The 17,586-nt window shown below is 43.6% G+C and overlaps 2 protein-coding genes across 3 annotated transcripts in view; both read right to left on the bottom strand.

The window, feature by feature from the left end:
* ANTXRL (ANTXR like) overlaps positions 1 to 17,586 on the bottom strand; it is a 61,996-nt gene that overhangs the window by 6,838 nt on the left and 37,572 nt on the right. For both annotated transcript variants that reach the window (XM_075504968.1, XM_075504967.1), the window contains one exon: positions 16,415 to 16,495. In XM_075504968.1, coding sequence (XP_075361083.1) covers positions 16,415 to 16,495 — 81 coding nt within the window. The remainder of the gene's footprint in view (positions 1 to 16,414; positions 16,496 to 17,586) is intronic.
* WASHC2C (WASH complex subunit 2C) overlaps positions 1 to 17,586 on the bottom strand; it is a 182,236-nt gene that overhangs the window by 158,133 nt on the left and 6,517 nt on the right. The gene's annotated exons all lie outside the window — the stretch shown is intronic.

Raw genomic sequence — 17,586 nt, 5'->3', positions numbered from 1 at the left:
AAAAGCTTTTCTCGGAGCTAAACAGCTGTAGATCATGATCCCCATAGCTACCAATGGCTGTGATAACAGGGGAACACAAGAACCCTCACCAGCGACAGATCGCTGCTAGCTCAGTGCTGCCTGGCATGAGGGAACTCTGAAGGTGTTTAGGGAATGGGCTGAGTTTCTGTGGCCACCCCACAAATCACAATTTCCCCTGGAATCCAGGCAAAAGCTATCACAGCTGAACCACAACTATCTGTTTTGTTAAGTGACTCCCAATGCCTGCATCTTTGTTCATGAAAACTATTCCTTTAAAAAGAAGGGAATCACTTAAGTCTATGGCTTCTCTGAAGAAACTCAAGCAGAGTATCAAGAGAAGCTTGTGTAAGCTCCAGAGAGCTCAGAAAATGATTCAACAGATGTACTAACGCCCAAAGGGTACCACCCTACCACTTACTTGGACTGGATGGCTCAAGGCTTCAAGGGCTCAGCTGCAGCCAAATGTTGTTTGAATGGGCGTGTTGTTGCCTGTACGTGAGACATACTCAGTAGTTCTCAGTCCCAGCTTTCACCATCACAAATTCACCACTACACTTAAACAGCCTCAAAAAGTAGGAGAAAATCCCCTTTCTAAAAAAGGAGGCTTGTTACAGCAGACTTTGGTTATGAAGCAGGTTCAAGGCAGTACTATTCTAGGGCCAGAGCCTCTGCATGGAGGCATTAAAGGGCAAAAGCCAAGGTCTTGGTTACTTCTGCAACAGAGATAAACCATTGGATCAAAAAAACCCAAGTCAGTGCTTTGGTCTACTCCATTAGAGAACTCAAGTCCTCACCAGCACTGCAGTGAGCAGCCATCCTCGTCAGCTTACAACAGCCATTTGTATTCTGCTGTGCTCTATTGTATTCAGAGCACACTTGGAAATTCAGCAATATTTACTGCTATGCAGTGAACACTACAGATATATTTGATAGCTGTACTACAAATACTTTTAAGAAAACTCAGCCTTGATATTTATAAAGTTATGAATTTAGAACAGCTAAATAATCACCCAGGAAAAAAAAAACAAACAGAAAAAAAGTCAGAGGTATTCACTTGAGATGTAACATACGTGGAGAGAAAAAATTAAGAACACAATCTCCCTCATAGTAAGTGCAAAGCTGCAAACCCAACATTAGTGCTTTTGCCTACAAGCCTTTCCTGCCTCTCTGTTGTGTCTCTCTCCCAAACATCAATTCCAAATATATTCATAGTCTATAATCAAAGGGGATCCCATAAATCTGTTTGCATTACTTTCACTTCAGTTAAAGTGATAGGCGACGTCAAACTGCTGCCAGTTTCTGCCACACTCACTGATTTGTCAGACAGATGGGTAATTTAAAGGCCATGCGCCGCATTGTGTCATGAAAAATACGGTTGGGTTGGGAGAGTCTGACAGATAGAGGCTTGGATGATCGATGTATGTATTGTGACACTTCCTCACAAAAGATTATCGGTGTTAGCCTACAATCTCATATATCAAAGACTTCTGGTGAATACTGGAGCAAATCCTCCCGAGTGCTTCCAGCAGCCACTGATAAAATGAGGCCGAACTCTTAGCCAGTGTTTGGATTAACAGCCGAAAGGGAAAGGGAGGAACAAATGATAATAAATCATAAGTCATAGTTTGGACTTATCAAGTGTATTTCATCAAAGGATTTCTAGGTTGAAGAATTAAGCCCTCCACTCATCACACTTTCCTAACAACAGGGTGCCATATCTATTCTACCTAACGTGCACATCCCTCTGGGGTTAGTCTAAAAAAAAAAAAAAAAATCCATCATGTTTCTCAAATAAACATGTTAACCACAGGATTTTTAATATTCTGTGTTTGAAAGGATTAAGTAATTTCCTCTCCAAAGGCATATAAAGGCTTTTAAACCACAGAGAACATGGACAGAAATCGGGTATCCTGCACACTCACCTATGCTCTCCCTGCACAGGGGATTAACAGGGATCAAGAGCCAAGCCACCATCACTTTAGTAGTGGTAACAGCATTCAGTATTTTTGTCCCTGAAGCACGGCATACGCTAAGGGTTTCAGGGAAGGTGTCTGAGTTGCAAGGTGGGTGCAGTAATACCAGGGTGATCTCAGGCACAACAGCTGTTGGTAGCTGCTTTATTGTTTTCTAGGAAGCAGACGATCTGCGCAAATCCAGTTCTGTCTGGTTTCAGCCCCACTCCCAGTACAGCATCCCTCAGATGGTGCGACCCGCACTGCGTACCGTCATTCAGGCACCAACTGAAGGTCAGCAATGCGCCATATGGAGTTACGCCCTTACTTCAGCTCACATCTGCACAGTCTTCCTAATGCACAATTATTTTGCCTCCCCATATGTCCATCCACTTGTTAGGCTCTTGTTATGCTGCTTGCCAAATTGGCTTTTCAAAAAGTACAAATACTGAAGCAGCGGGATCTGCCCTAGTCCCAACTCCAGCTTTTATCCCAGTGTAACAATCACATGTGCAATTCAGGCACTTTGTACTTCTAGGCAATGCCTCCTCGACCACCTAGGATGTGTTTTTGTGTGTGGTTTAAGGGGGGGAAGGAAGGGAGGAACCTCTTGAAAGCCACCGCATCTTGTTTCTGGGCTACTTTCATCATAGTGCTCAGTACATCATTCCCCAGCGCTTGTTCCCCCAAACTCAGCAAGTTTTCAATGGAAAGGAACAACTCTTAAAAGGATCCAGGCAACACAAAGAGTGCCATGGGCAAGTTTCTTCACCCATGATACTAAGAGCACTTCAGCAACAAGAATTTAAAAAATCTGCCCCATCTGCCAGTAGCTGCCCCCTTTCTCTGTTCATTTTAATACATGCATTGGTGTTTATTTAACAAAAATCAAATCCAATTTCATGTCTGTGCATGCCAGGGTGTTTGTGTACACAAAAGTATGTCTGTTTCTTATTTTTAGCTGCATTAGTTGACCTAATAAAAGATATCCTTCCTGTTACAAATTTTGCTTGAGTTTTCATTCACTCTCGGTTTTGCTTATGGAGTCTCAATGCTGCAATTCTGACGAGCAGGGGGGGGGGGTGTCTGACTGAGGAAGAGTTGGCTTCACTTACATGTTTTTACATGAAATTTCTTGGTCTTTGACTTTGTAAGAATATGATACTTGGCTTTACATATTAGAATGGATTAAAATAAAATCATTCCTTTAAAGTTCGAGCATAGCAATCCAAAACACTGGACCACCAAATTAAAAAAATAAAGTAGCTCCCAGTCGAAAGTATTACATTTAGGATGCTGAAATCTGAAATGAACATCGTTTCCTTGGGCTCAAATGAATAGCCACCTTTCTCCCCAGTTTTGTTTACAGATGTCACTGGGATGACTCTGTGAGCTTGCTATGGACATGGTTTGTCAGCGTGTAGCTTCCCTTCCTAAATATCTATCCAACAGTTCAGTGTAAAAGTGAAGCTCTAAAACTTAAAAGAATAGATTCAGGTTTTTATGCTATCTACAAAACCACAAGAGCGAGTATCTACAAAAAGTCAGAATCACTTTAGCTAAGTGAAGGTTTTGATCCACACACCCAGAAAACAATGGTATATATACCTTTGAGATCAGTGACTTTTGCAAAAATTGAATCTTGGAAAAATTAGGGTTTACCCTGTCCTCTAATAAAGAACAAAAGTGTTCTAGCAGAAACACCTACACCAAGTATCCTAAAAAAGCAACAGTATGGGAAACTTGTTTAGCAAATATATTTATGAATGAGGTAGATTATGGATACAGTAATTTTACAGAGAAAGAGCTGAACCGAGGTGGTACAGAGTTCCCACTATTCGAGTTCCCTGGGCAAGTGTCAGGATTAGCAGCTGGCTCCTGAGGAGCCAGGATCTATGCGCATCAGCCTTTGCCAAAAGCTTCCTCACACTGCACTGCTTCATGCTCAGTGTGCACTGAACATGTCACGGCTCATTAAAACCTTCACGGATTTCCTGGGAATTGCACTGATTACCCTGCAGCATACAGGCTAGAAATTAGTGAGCCGCTGAAACAGTTTGTCATGTAAAACCTAAGCCTGCCTGGTTTTCAGGCATATTCAAGTAACTTTTACTAACTCCTACTCTTACATTTGGGACTCAGATATTGTTTTCATGTTGAAAAAAAAAAAAAGTATTGGAAATGTCAGAGATTCCCATATCAGCAGTCTGATGGCTGATCACGCTTTCAGGTCAATATGTAATTTATAATTAATTTCTAATTATATTATTTAACAATTAACTTTTAACCATCACCATTAATTATACTGTGGTTATTGCATTAATCATTAACAATTAATTTAACTTGTAATTAATTTTTATATGTACCCATTTTAAGTTATTAGATTGCAAATCAAAACATTAAATATCATCAACATAAAATATTTGTTTGCACAAGAATATGACTCTTTAAATATCTTCCAGTTTAATAAGTCCTCTCTTGTCAATAACAATTTTCTGGGGACCTATTTGGCAGCTCAGTACTGATGCCTAAACTGATGGTAATCCAAAACTATGAAGAGATAAGAGAAAAGGGGGTTGACTGAAAAGAGGAGGATTTTAAAAGTAAGGTCCAGTAAAGTGGCAGGGTCCAACAATGAGAATATAATTCTTATTTTCTTTAGTGCTGCTTTTAAAAAGGAGAATCAGTTTAGCCCATTCTTTATCCAGTGTATTGTCTGGCCTCTTTATAAGTAAACTCATATCACTTCTGCTCCCTCCTTCTATGATGGAGTTATCGGAAGGGAAGGAAATCGCTGCATTGTGGATTGTGAATCACTCACATTGTAACAGTGAGGACCCTATAATGGCCTTAGGTACATCAGATAAATTCAAATCAAAAATTACAAAACGATGAATGCAAATGCACAAGGGTGATCTAAGCAGCAGCAGCAAACTCTGTTTACAGCACAGCGTGAGCGAGGTGGTGCTGCTAAGAGGTGTAACCTACTGGGCTCACTCAATGTGCTTCAAACCACAAAAGGAATTAGACTGAGCCTTAAGATGTGGGAGGTAACACAACTTTAAACAGGACACGTGTCCTGACCCAGGAAGGGGCAGTGATATTTAAAAGCAGCTGAGGCACGTGCAGATCCTTCACACAGTCCACAAAGACACTCTTACAAGCAGATTTTGTGCCTTTTCTCTTACTTTTTAGCAACCAAACTAAACCACCCACAAGCTGCAGTCACTGGCTCACTGGTGCAGCACCAGGGAGACACAGCACAGAAAGTTAATCCCCGCTTCAGAAACTCTGACACCCGAGTCACAAACGAGAAGATAGCTGCATACGGGCCGGGAGCAGCGCACACGGTGACAGCGAGACACAGCTAAGCGATGCCTTGGGCTACTGACACATTCAGAGTAAAACCCGTTGGCTTAGCCGTGGCACGGCCCACATTGCTGCCCAAGCGAGAGCCAAGATGCCTGAGCCCTTCTCACAGAGGCAGAGGGGGACCAGACTTACTTTGTAAAGGGGCTGGGAGAAGAAATCCTTCAGAAGCCCAGTATGCCCTCGGACACCCTGGCTACGGTAGCCAAATAGCTGAGAAAGTAGGATTTATGGGGTGGGGAAGGGAGGAGAGAGCATAGGAGCTCTTCTTTTGACACCAAGTGTGTGATAACATCGTCCAGGGGATCCCCCAGGGGCCGAGGGAGGTAGGTTGCCAGGGCAAACTCCCAAACAGGCCCATGGTACGCACCGCACGTAACAGCAGCAATCAAAGTAATCTTTCGGTTCACTTGCTGGCCAAGGGAAAAGTCAACAACAACCAAAAGTCTTCATTTTTCAAGTAAAAGAAATATGTCAAAATAAGTTTCACTCAGGCTTGAAACACATATGTTGTTCAATTCAAAACATCTTTTCTTTGAGTTTTGGGCAGAAAAGGTGTTTCAAAACAAAAATTGAAAATATTGAGACTTTTCAAGGGTATTTTTTCCACTTCAGCTAATTTCACTAATGTGCAAAAATATTTACAGACCATCTAAAGAAGCAGTTTTTCACCAAAACAGAGTCTCATGTGGAAAATGGTTTCCAGATCTACTAGGGAATTAAGATACAGATAGGAACTGTTTTGCCATAAGATTAATAGCTGCAGTATCCCAGGCTACTGTATCTTCTTTAATCAGAATACTGAGTTGAATACAATCAAGGACTGATAGGTTCCCAAGACACGCACGTCTGCAGACACTACTCCCCAGTTCACAGTCCCAACTGTCCATGGCACTGCTTGAAACTAGGGGTGGGTTCTCTGGGAGCAGTCTATTCAGTTAGTTTGAAGACCAGTGCAGGAATACACTGAAGAGAAGTGGGCTATTTCCAATTTACCTGTGGAGAAGCCAGCCAATAATGAGGAATCTGAGGGAGGAATAGCTCAGCCAGGGAAACGGGCCTTTTAGGCTAGGACCAGGACCCTTCAGCAAAATAAACTTTGTGCTGAACACACCCCCACCATCCAGCTCTCACATGCCTGATACCACTTTTCCAGCGAAGACACACAAGGAAAGTGACATGAAGACATGGAGCAGGTGACATGGAGAACCCGTCCCAGTACTGAAGACAGGGATATTCAAATAGTTTGTATCACACTCCATTCAGCAGGGAGCTGCATGTTGTTTCCAGCCCTGCCTTAGCAGGAAATGCAGCAATGGGCTACAGACACCTCCTGAAAGAATGGCCAGAGTCACAAGATATCTTGCAGGAATGCACAAAACATCACATGTCTTGGACCTTGCTGAGGTTGTGGCTGAAGTAACGCACAGTGCAGATCCATAACAAAGCCTGTTGATAATGAGCCCTAAAAAAGCTGAAGTGGCAAAGGGAACAGAAAAGGATAACACTGAGTGTAATCAAACTTAAGGTCTATCAGGCATACTTTATATTCAGTACTGATCTCAAAGTACAGTCACGCCAGACCAAATCCCACTCAAACCTGAGAGAAATATCTTAACCTAAACCTGCACTCACAACACACAATTTACTGCCTTCCTCTTTTCTGACAGCTTTTATGGATGAGGCTCCCCGAGTGGAGGAAGCAAGGAGAGCCACTGTCAGGTCGTGTCATCTACCTAAGGTTATGCAGCAGCTTCAGGGGAAAAAAAAAAAAAAAAAATGGTATTTACAAGTTCAGGACTCGTGACTCACATCCCTTGTTTTAACCACAGCACCACACATTTCCACACTTGAATGCTGACCAGACTAGAATGTGGTTCAAGAAAAAAACAACAGTGGTTGGTTTGCAAAAGATTCTTCTCTTTCCTTTGGCGTTTTCAGGGAAAAGGAGATTGCATTTGTCCATCAACTAGAATGGGGAGGGCTTTGGAGCATAGCAACAAGAGCAACAAACATTTGCTGGGTGCAACAGGCTCAGCCTTGAGTTACTGGCGGCTTGTTGGGAGAAGAAAATTAGGCCACAAAGGACTGTAACTGGTCTTGCTAAAACTGTAATTAAGTGTCATCATGCTTTCCAGGGTGAACTACTTGATTGTCTCTTCAGGAGCGAGCTAGGATTATGGCATGCACAGAGGAAGAGCACAATGCTCTTTACCCACCTAGGGTATAGGATAATACTGGAGACTCAGAGATTTCTGGTGAAAATGGTTATTATTTTTCCCTGCCTCAGCCAAAAATGTAAGATCTTGGCCCACCACACAGACAAGCTGCCTCTTTGTTTAGAGGCTGGAAACAGATACAAGTATCCCCAACCCATCTCTGGGTAACTGGCCTTTAAATGGCTCTGCTGCTACCCACAGTTCCCAGGTTCCTCTGTGCTTATCTCACAAGGATTTTCTTCTCCTGGGATGAGATTCATACAGTTCGTTATCAGTGCTGGCATATTTACAAAGCACAGAAAATCTCTCCTCCCTCAAAAGCTCCTATGTTAAGTTGGATGGAAGAGCTCCTTGGGACACAACCACCTTATTATTTCTAGGAATGAACACACCAGGGAAGCACCTCAAGTACCAAAGTCCTGACACGGAACTCTCCTTCCCATTTCAGGTATGCTATAGAGACCTAACACTCTATGCAAATATCTCTCTGCCGTGTTTTCCCTATGCAGCTTGACCAGTCTATCAAGCACCAGTTCTGCATTTTGAAGTTACTCTTTTCCATGAACACCCCATCGCCACCTCTCTCATACAACCTCTGTTAAACACCCTGGTCTCAACTTACCAGAGACAGTGGCCTGTCCCACAGCAGTAGAAAAAACCCAGGTACACCTCCTCTCATTTTTTCAAAGCTCCGCTCCACTCAAAGTACCTGGCCTTTAGCATTGCAAGAAGGGACACTGCTTTTGGTAGGCTTCTCTTTAAAATTTCTGTATATCCCACTCCTTAAAGTTATCAGCCAGTGAAGACTGAGGTGTCTACTTGGGTAGTTATGTTCCCTAGAAGGAACCCAAAAAGGAAGGGAAAAGAAGGGATATGTTCACATGCCAAAAAAAAAAAAAAAGGAGCAGAAAGATCTTAAAACACTGCAGAAACCACCAGCGTCGCTGCAAAGAGCGCAAGGTGTTTGCAGTCTTGTTGTTCCAGGAACAGTTCCTATCTGAGACAAAACTGGCATATAAAACCGGAGAATTTTATTATTAACCTGATGTCTATGTTCAAAGCAAGATTAAGTTAAGTTAAGGTTAAGACTTAACAGACGTAGCTCATAAGCTCTTCAGGTTGTGTAGTATCTTTGTGTGACTCGTACAATGGCAGACACAGCGATTTGGGTTTTCTTCTGGTACCACAGCATGAACCACAGTAGTTTATACAAGAATAGAGGCATCCAGAACTACAGCTCCTCTATGGAAAGTAATGATGCAATACCTTTTGATTTTTCGTTATCACTCTGTACAACAACTTTAGTATGAATAATAGTATTAATACATTATCTTACACAGTGTTTTTTTATTTCTAGCGCTCAAACGCCTTCAAAGGAAGGTCACACCATTGCTCATTCTGCATATAGGGAAACAGATTCCTACATAGTTACTACAAGTATGTAAGCAGAGAGCTAAGGGTGGCTGGGTAGGTTAATTTCTAGACTGTTACCCAACTCAGAAGACAATGAGGGATGCAGAGCTGCCAGCAATCCAACTGAAACAAGGTAACATAGGGTTCAGCATTGATCCAGAGGTGCTGCCAGGAAACAAACACACATATTGGCCGCAGCATATCTGTTCCTTTGTACATGCAAATCATGGATCTGTACGTGCAGTCCTAGTAAGCAACTGCATGTGCATTTGTGCACTTGTCTTCTCAAAAAAGATGTATTTTCAGTTGTAGGCTTCCTCCTAAGCCCCAGGATAGTCACCTGACTCCAAGCCAGGCCTGTATAGCTTAGACACACTGTACTCTTAAGTACAATTGTGGAGCATCACTGAAGTGCTGCCTAGAAAACTGTGATAATGACACTGAAGAGCCTATTCCCCAAGGCAGACATGTCAGAGTTGCAGTTAACAAGGGACTAAATCACCAGTTCTTATCCCAAAGTCACATTCCCTATAAAAAATGGAGAATCAGACCCGATGAACCTGTTCCTTTACCATAAATATCAAAGAAATATCAAAGTGGTACACATGCTTTAAGCATAGCAGAAGAGCCCCCTGTCTACCTAACAGAGTCCATCTATGAAGTGCTCAAAGTGCTGTTAGGAACACGGTCTCACCCTCCTAGAATTTACTGTTCATCTCATTTATCACTGCGGAACTACAGCACAACAGAAGTGAAGTAACTCACAACAGCTACAGCCAGGGTCTCTGAAGTCACATCTCAGTGTCTTAACCACAAGGCCAATCCTTCTTCATCCTGTTGTGTGCTAAGTGGCACCAGACCTGGGATTTGTACCCATCCTTCAGAAGAGCCTCTTGTGGCGGTTGTTACTGGGTATGCCTCTGGCTCCCAAAGATGTGGACAGACTGCTAGTTCCACCCAGGGGCAGACAGGCAGCATCTATCCCCAAAGCCTATTTGCAAATTCTTCTTCCACATCAGAAATAACATGATCCTGGCACGAGTGAGAGGTAACGCCAGTACGTGGGCTTCTTGCAGGACAGGAAATTCATTAGTCACTGATTACATGTTTCCAGCTGCAGTGCTCAGCACATCCTGGGAACTGTGCATTAGGACATTGGTCCCACACCAAGGAGCTTTTTTCCCCCATGCGATGCCTGTTACAGCAGGAATGAACCTTACAGATACTGGTATCCTTTGCAAAAAGAAAAAAAAGAAGTAAAATGGGAGCAACATGTGTCACATTTTCATTGAAAGTGACAAAGTGAGATCACCAACTGTGGCAGGCAATGTCCCCGTCTCTTTAATTTTTCAGCAGCTTATGAAGGTAATTGGCTCCAGAAAGGTTAAGCAAAGGGAGAAAAGCCCCAGAACCAGGCAGCAGTCGCTGATGAATACAGTCTGAAGGAGCTCAGTGCTGCTTTTCCAGCACCCCCTGTAGCTCTGCCAATTACTGCTTGGGCGATTACAACACATCTCTAAGCAAGTGGCAGGGAAGCCTATTAAAAGCCATTACTCGGTCTTGAAAAGAAGTAATTAGAATGAGCTCCAAATAGCACTGGTACGTGGGCAGCTAGCGTGGAGTGACAGGCGGGTGCTGCCATCCCCATGGGCTGCATTCAAACTGCTGACCACCTGTAGGTAGCAGCCAGAAAGTAATTACTAGTCATTAATAATCCATAGGTTTGGTGTCCCACCATTCATCTGAGGAGTCCCAAGTGCCCAGCAGGACTTAACCAAACCTCACAGTTGTAAGGAAGGTAAATACTGTGTTCTCATGATTATTTTGCAGTGAGAAAACTAAGGCACATAGATGTCATGGTCAGCATTACAAGGAATTGCTCAAAATTTCAGGGTAAGCAGACCTTCTGAGCTTTAACAAACCTATCAGCTTAAGAGCGATCACTTTGAAAGGGACGCACAGAATAAGGAAACCAAATACTCCTGTTCTCATTTCAGAGGCTGGTGTTTAAAATTCCAGCTGCTGTGCCTTGTTCAAAGTCACACAGTAACTCAATGGTGAGAACTTGAAAGGACCCAGAAGTCCTGGCTTCCAATATGACCAGCAGATCATAGTTCGTGAAATTTTTGGCTGCACAGCAGCCTTTTAACCTTTAGTTTTATGGAATGAAGAAGGAAAAAAGGCTTTCAGATTTTTGTACAACAGCCTTCTTCTAGTCCCCTTCCCCAGGAAAGGGCTTTGCATGTGCAAACCACTGCTAAAGCACTGCTTTTTTCTAAGTAAAGTCCCATGAGTATACAAGGGTGATGGTGACAGCAAAATCAAGTCTACACTCTCACTCTCTGTTGCAGGTAATTTTCAGTAACAAAAATGAGATCATTTTCTAAAGCTTTAAAGTAAACAAGAGCAATTCTGCCTGGGGGAAAAAATGTCTTCTTTTTTTTTAGTTGAGGTTTTCCGTAAACCGAGCCTCTGAGAATTTCCTGTGACAGTATGTGCTGAAATGCAAAATGGAATGGATTTGCTGAAAGCAGCAACTAAGCAGACCGTTTGAAAGAAGCACCTCACCTTCCTCCCTGCGCACATTGGGGCTTTTAATGTTTACTTGCTGGCGTTGGTAATGGCCCAACTTTTGATCCATGAGGCCAAGGGGAAGAGCTTGAAAGTTCCCTTTTGCAGAGACTACTGACAGCCTGCCACACCAGCTACTGTGGTTTCTATGAGATACTTCGAGATAGCCAGACATTAGTTTTTTTTCCAAACTCCAATCCTCATAGCAGCCCCCTGCAAGCTCAGGAGGACACCAAGACAGTGATGGAGAAGTCCTCAAGGCAGCCTGTGTATCTTGAGCAAGACATAGCTCACCAGGCCCTGTGGCCACTCTGACATGCTCCCTGTTGCTGGATGAGCAGTGTCCCCACCTCAGAGCTGTCAATCCCTTTCTTGGGCCAAAAGAGTGACTGCTGGTCCTCTAAGCCCCAAATTTCTGGGGGAGGGAAGAGAAGAATAGCCTAGCTCTACGAGATCCATCACTGCAGCAGTAGCACAAATGCCTATGAAGGCTTCACCTTTGTATATTACTGCAAGGAAGAAAGCCCAGCAATCCATAGCAGAGCCACTAGCCCTTTTTCATCTCTTCACTCCTCTGCTGATGCCATCTGAGACCTCAGCAAAAAGCCATCCCACAAATAGCAGCCTGTCTGCTAATGATGGGGTAGAGCTAAGCGTGTTTATCCCTTGCTGTCCCATCCTGTTGCAACAGAAGCTCCTGCTAGGGGTGACCTGCAGAAGTCGAGTGAGCAGGGTCCTGTGACCCTTTACTAAGGTACTTCCCAAGCAAATAACCAACTTCAGCGGTGGTGCCATGACATGATCTTGAATGGCAACCAAGAGGAGGAGCTGTCTGCAGAGCCAAGCCAAACACCGTGGGCACAGCTCCCAGGAGAAGGGGCATCAGAGCTTGTGCTTGGCTGGTTTTCTTTAAATAGGCAGTTCCAAAAAGCGCCTGTGATTTTCACAGCCAGTCCTATTAATACAATCCTGCCTAATACTGACAGGTCATCCATCCTGAGATCCTTTTCTTGATAAGTCCATGGAAGGCATGAGCCAGGGCAGGGGAGCTCTCAGGAGCCTCAGCCAGCTCCGCAGCGAGGCCATAACCCAGGGCATGCTCCTACCAGCAGCTCAGTTCCTGCAGCGTGAGAGGAACAGGGGAAGGAGGCTGGTTACCAGCCCATTGCTCCCAGAGGGCAGGGCTGCAGGGCACCAGTCTGTCTCATCAAGGGGAAGTGCAGGGAAACAACGACTGAGAGAGACAGAAAGGAGAGGAAGAAACCACAGAAGGGAATGGAAGGGAATATCTAGGGCAGGAGGCCAAGGGGCGCACAGGTAAGGAAAAGAGCAGATGGTTTGGGAAAGGCAACAGGATCACGATGAAGGAAGAAATTAGGATGGATAGACAGCAGCCCTGGCCACCCATAGGAAAGGACAACAGAAAGTCCCTTGCAGCAGTCAGCCCTGTATTCCTCCACACACACTTCAGCCTGAATTTCCACTGCAAGGCGCTCACACACACTCTGGAACAGGCTTCACCACATGAAGACTCAAAAAAATGCAAACAGTGCCATTTTTAACTTCCCTTCATGATGGGACTGGGGGAGAAGTCATGATCTGAAAACGTGGGGTAGCAATACTCCCTTCGCTGTATGGTCTGCAGAGCCAAAGAGAAGATGGCTGTGTTGGGGAAGATGCTGAACAGCTCTGAAAAATGTCTAACAGACTTTTGCTTCTCTGTGACGAAACCAGATACACTGGTGAATATACCAAAAACATTAATGTATTTTGGTTTCCACCAAAACTATCACCGAACGAGTTTTCCTACAAATATTTTTCAGATTTTGGGGGGAGAAAAGTTCCCAAACCACAGTACTCATTTTCAAATGATGAAAGAAATTACACTTTTTGAAAGCTTTTAAAGGATGTTTTAATGTCAAAAAATTCTCCTTTGTCATCTTCCCTGTCCCAAAAGCCTTGTGAAAAATATTTTTCTCCCTGTACTGTGGATGTTCTCTTTCTATAATTAGTATTTTCATTATGCGGGAAAAACTGTTTTGCTATAGTTTCTCCCAATGGCTGCAAAAAGCGAACATATGCCTAACTGAAGCAATAAAAATGGAAAATGAAAACTTTTTTTTTTTCCAATGGAGGTAAACTGTGAAACAGAAATTTGGAAAATGTAACTTCAGTGAGTTATCTTGTTCCAGTGGGAAACAACCTATATCTCCGGTAATCACTGAAAATGTAAAGATAATAATTTGATAAGATAAAAGAGAATTCTGGGAAATTCTGAGATAGGAATTTTCTGAGTTACTAATCCAAATGCCACTCCCAAAACAGAGTTAAATTGTGTTCCTTTTGCTTTCTGAGCCCTAAGTTTTCCTGATCAACCAAGACAGCTATGAAATTGCTTTAAAAATCAAACAAAAAAGGCAAACCAAAAATCCCAAAGAACTCTTCCCCCTGCCCCCCCCCCAAATCCCTCAAAACCCCACAAAGCAAAGCAATCTCCAAGGTCACCACGCAGTCACTGGCCGCTGGATGGCGCAGCCTGGAAGAACAGCATGCACGGAGGCATGGCAGGCTGTACCTTCATGTCTCCCCAAGAGTAAAGCAGAATCCATGGACTGCTGTCAGCACACCTGGACAGGAGTGACCTTGTCCCTGCCTGGGCTGCAGGGAGCAGAGCTGTGGGCTTGCTCCTGGGCTGCTGGGCTCCTCCAGCTCTGCACAGCCAGAGCTCCAGGCTCTCCAGGCTGCCGGTCACTCATAGCACTGGCTTGATCTCCCCATTCTTCAGCCACAAAACAAATGTGTGCATGTGTGTTTATACTCATATATACTTATGTGTAAATACATGTATATTTATACACTTCCCCGCCAAAAGCCCAATTCACAAGGAGCCAATTCTCCACTGAGGGATTGCTACTAGAAAAGTCAACCAAACAATAAATAATAACCTTGCTCTTTTCTGTGCTAGCTTTCTCCGTGAAATACAGGCCTGTGATGTCCTTTTTATTTATTTATTTTTAAACAGCAGAAGGATGTCTAGTCATTTTCTTGTTTCACTTTCAATATTCTTCAGCTTTAGTTAATTTCACAGGCCAGGGAACAGAGATGATCCTATTCTTCCACTGAATCTGGCTCAATAGGATTCTTTCCAACCTATTTCCCAGATGTACGTTTGATTTTTCTAATGTTCTCCCTGATACAATAATCCTTCAGCTCGCTCTGTTTTACATTGCCTCTTTTGAGCCGCCCTGCAGCAGAGCTGGAAGGCAAGGAACTGAGGATCCCTGTTCAGAGCCAGCCCCCTGCATGTTTCTTGACCGCGGGGGCTAACAGAGACTCTGTTGTGCTCTGCACTGATAGAAATGTACCAACTGAGGGAGTGAAAGGCAGAGGATAGATTCATATTATACAATGTTAGTGCTATCAAAATACAGCTGGGCCTAAAGAGCCTATTCAGAAGCTCTAGATCATGCTTAAAAAGTAAATAAGGTGTCTCGAGCACAGCTGTCTTAAAAAAAAAAATGGAGCTTAGTGAAACAGTTAAGACCATTTTACAAAGTAGCATAGGAAGCTGAGTTTGTTCTCTTAGTTTCCTTAAGCACCAACAGAAAAATGGAAGAGACTAAACACCGAAGTTGCATGTTTGGTTAATAACTAGACAAATGCCATAACGGTGTTTTGCCAAAAGCCAGAAGGATGCAACTTATTTGCCCTAGATTATGCAAATTAGGGCTAGTTTTAAAGTCTGTTATTAAGTGTGAAAGTCATCCAGGCAAACAAGCCCAGCACGAGGGCCTCTGCACCACTCCTACCCCAGAAAAGCACTTTATGGCCCTACTGCTGGAACTCTATAACCCCTTCCCCTGAGAGGAAAGGTGATGAAATGTAGGGACTCTGGCCAGAGAAGGGCTGCAGGGGGGACAAAGAGGCTGTCGTCTCTGCTCAGTCCTCAAGTTTCAAAGTGCCACCACAGAAAGCCAAATCTGAAGGTGCAATAGCCCAAAGCAGCAGCACTCAATCCTTGAGGAGTTGTCCCCCCAGAATAACAAGATAGAGACAACCATAGCCGTGCCAGGCTCTCAGAGGGAAATTGTGAGAGCTCTGAACTAAGCTATCACAAGTGACCCAGGGGCAGCACACAGACATCCTGTGGCTCTGAAAGGCACAAACTCCCTGCTTCCTCCCAGGAGGAATCTACTCCTGACCTATGTTTGGCCAATAGACTTTATCAAGGCAGGAGGTACTCTCTGCCTACATATAGGATATGACCGAGAAATACGTCTTTGCACAGAATCCTACAGAAACTTTGTTCTCCATTAACTTGGCTATAATTTGTTTCTTCATCACCTGCACAGTTCATTATTTCTCTCATTAATCACTTAACTTTATTATTAAATTTGAGAAGCATTTTTATGAAGTCGGGTAGGAAGGATAATCACTGTTGTAGAACGACTACTGCATATTAAATTCAAAATGAGCAGTCCCCCAGAACCCACAAACAAAGAACCTATCCTTTCACTTCAACATGCGTGCCCAGAAAAAAAGGCTAAGAACTTACATGGCTGACAAAGGTCTCATATACTACTGTGGCTGGCCAGCTTCTTCCTCAGTTTGCTCAAATCATCAGAGAGGAGACATTGCTGTTGACCTTTTGGGGCAATACTTTTAAATAGATGCCACAGCAAACATTTTAGTTCATTTTGAAATCTCGGGTACTTGTGACAAACTTTTAGCCTTAGGGTAATGTGAAAATAGACAAGCTCACAAAAAAAAAAAAAAAAGAGAAAAAAAAAAAAGATGGGGTGGTTGGAGGGAAGAGCATTGCCGCTGCTAACAGAGAAGTGACATGCCAGTGTGTTTGTGACACCTTACCTTATCCCCTGGCTGCGGTCTCATAAGAGAGACTTGATCATAGCCTCGTCGAACCAAAGCCCACAGTGCATCAAGTTTGCCCTGGAATAAAAAAAAAAAAAAATGTATGTATGTATACGTGTGTGTGTGAATATATATGTATGTGTGTGTGTATAAGTATATATACACATACATACACACAAACAAACACACACACATATGACATGACCAAGAAATTTGGGGAAAACAGCATGAGATTAAACTACAGGTGAGCTGATCCAGCCTTTGCATATTAAATTGTCTGCACAAACATTGCTCCTGTGCCCCTGCCTCTGTATACTGCTTATCTGGACAGCCAGAAAAGAGTCCTCAACGGGGTAACATGTATCCAATACGCAATGGGCCAATTTCAGCCTGCTTGAAACTTACTGAGGATGACTGTAGTTTACTGTGAGCAACTCCCCTAAGAAGCACAATTAGACAGGTGTTACGTTAACAAAAGGCGGAACAACAAAAGCACTGTACTGATGGGAGGTGAGCTGGAGAACGGATAAACAGCCACAAGACTTTAAAGCCCACCTAGGCAGGCTTTACAACTCACAGGTACTTTCCAGACAATAGATTCAAGCACTGTTAAACTGATCTGTGAGCATGGTGTGGAGGGGAGACCTCATCCCACAAAGAACTGGTTTGGGATATGGCCACAGGTTTCTGGGATGAGCATGGTATGCTGCTCCCTTGGCCTGCAATAGCCCTCCAGCTTCCTTCTCTGTAAGCGGAGATAACAGCTCTGCCCTGCCTCAAGGGTTGTGTAAGGATACATACATTAAAAGACATGGAGACACCAGATACTATAATGACACGGGAGAAATGGGGATGAAAGTGTGGAGAGACTGAGCGACTTGCCCAAAATCAAACACTGCGTCTTGTGGCTGAACTAGAGGGGAAGAGAGCTGAATCCCAACCCAAGGCCTTAGCCACAGTGCAATCAAAGCAAGGATGGTGCACTTTATCTCATCCCCTTTGTATGCTGCTTTGAGATGGCACAAAGCAGCATCCGCCTTCCCTAAGAATTGAGATATCTGCTGTTGCAATCCAGGCTGTGCAAAAGCAACTGAAAAGAAGGTGTGAGCTGAGGGAGGAAGATCTCTGCTCATGCCCTCCAACACCCTCCACTCTTCCTCAAAAAACTA

This window comes from Mycteria americana, chromosome 6 (assembly GCF_035582795.1).
Source record: "Mycteria americana isolate JAX WOST 10 ecotype Jacksonville Zoo and Gardens chromosome 6, USCA_MyAme_1.0, whole genome shotgun sequence".
NCBI lineage: Eukaryota > Metazoa > Chordata > Aves > Ciconiiformes > Ciconiidae > Mycteria > Mycteria americana.
Note: the sequence above shows the minus strand (reverse complement) of the source record. Positions and strands in the feature narration are given on the sequence as shown.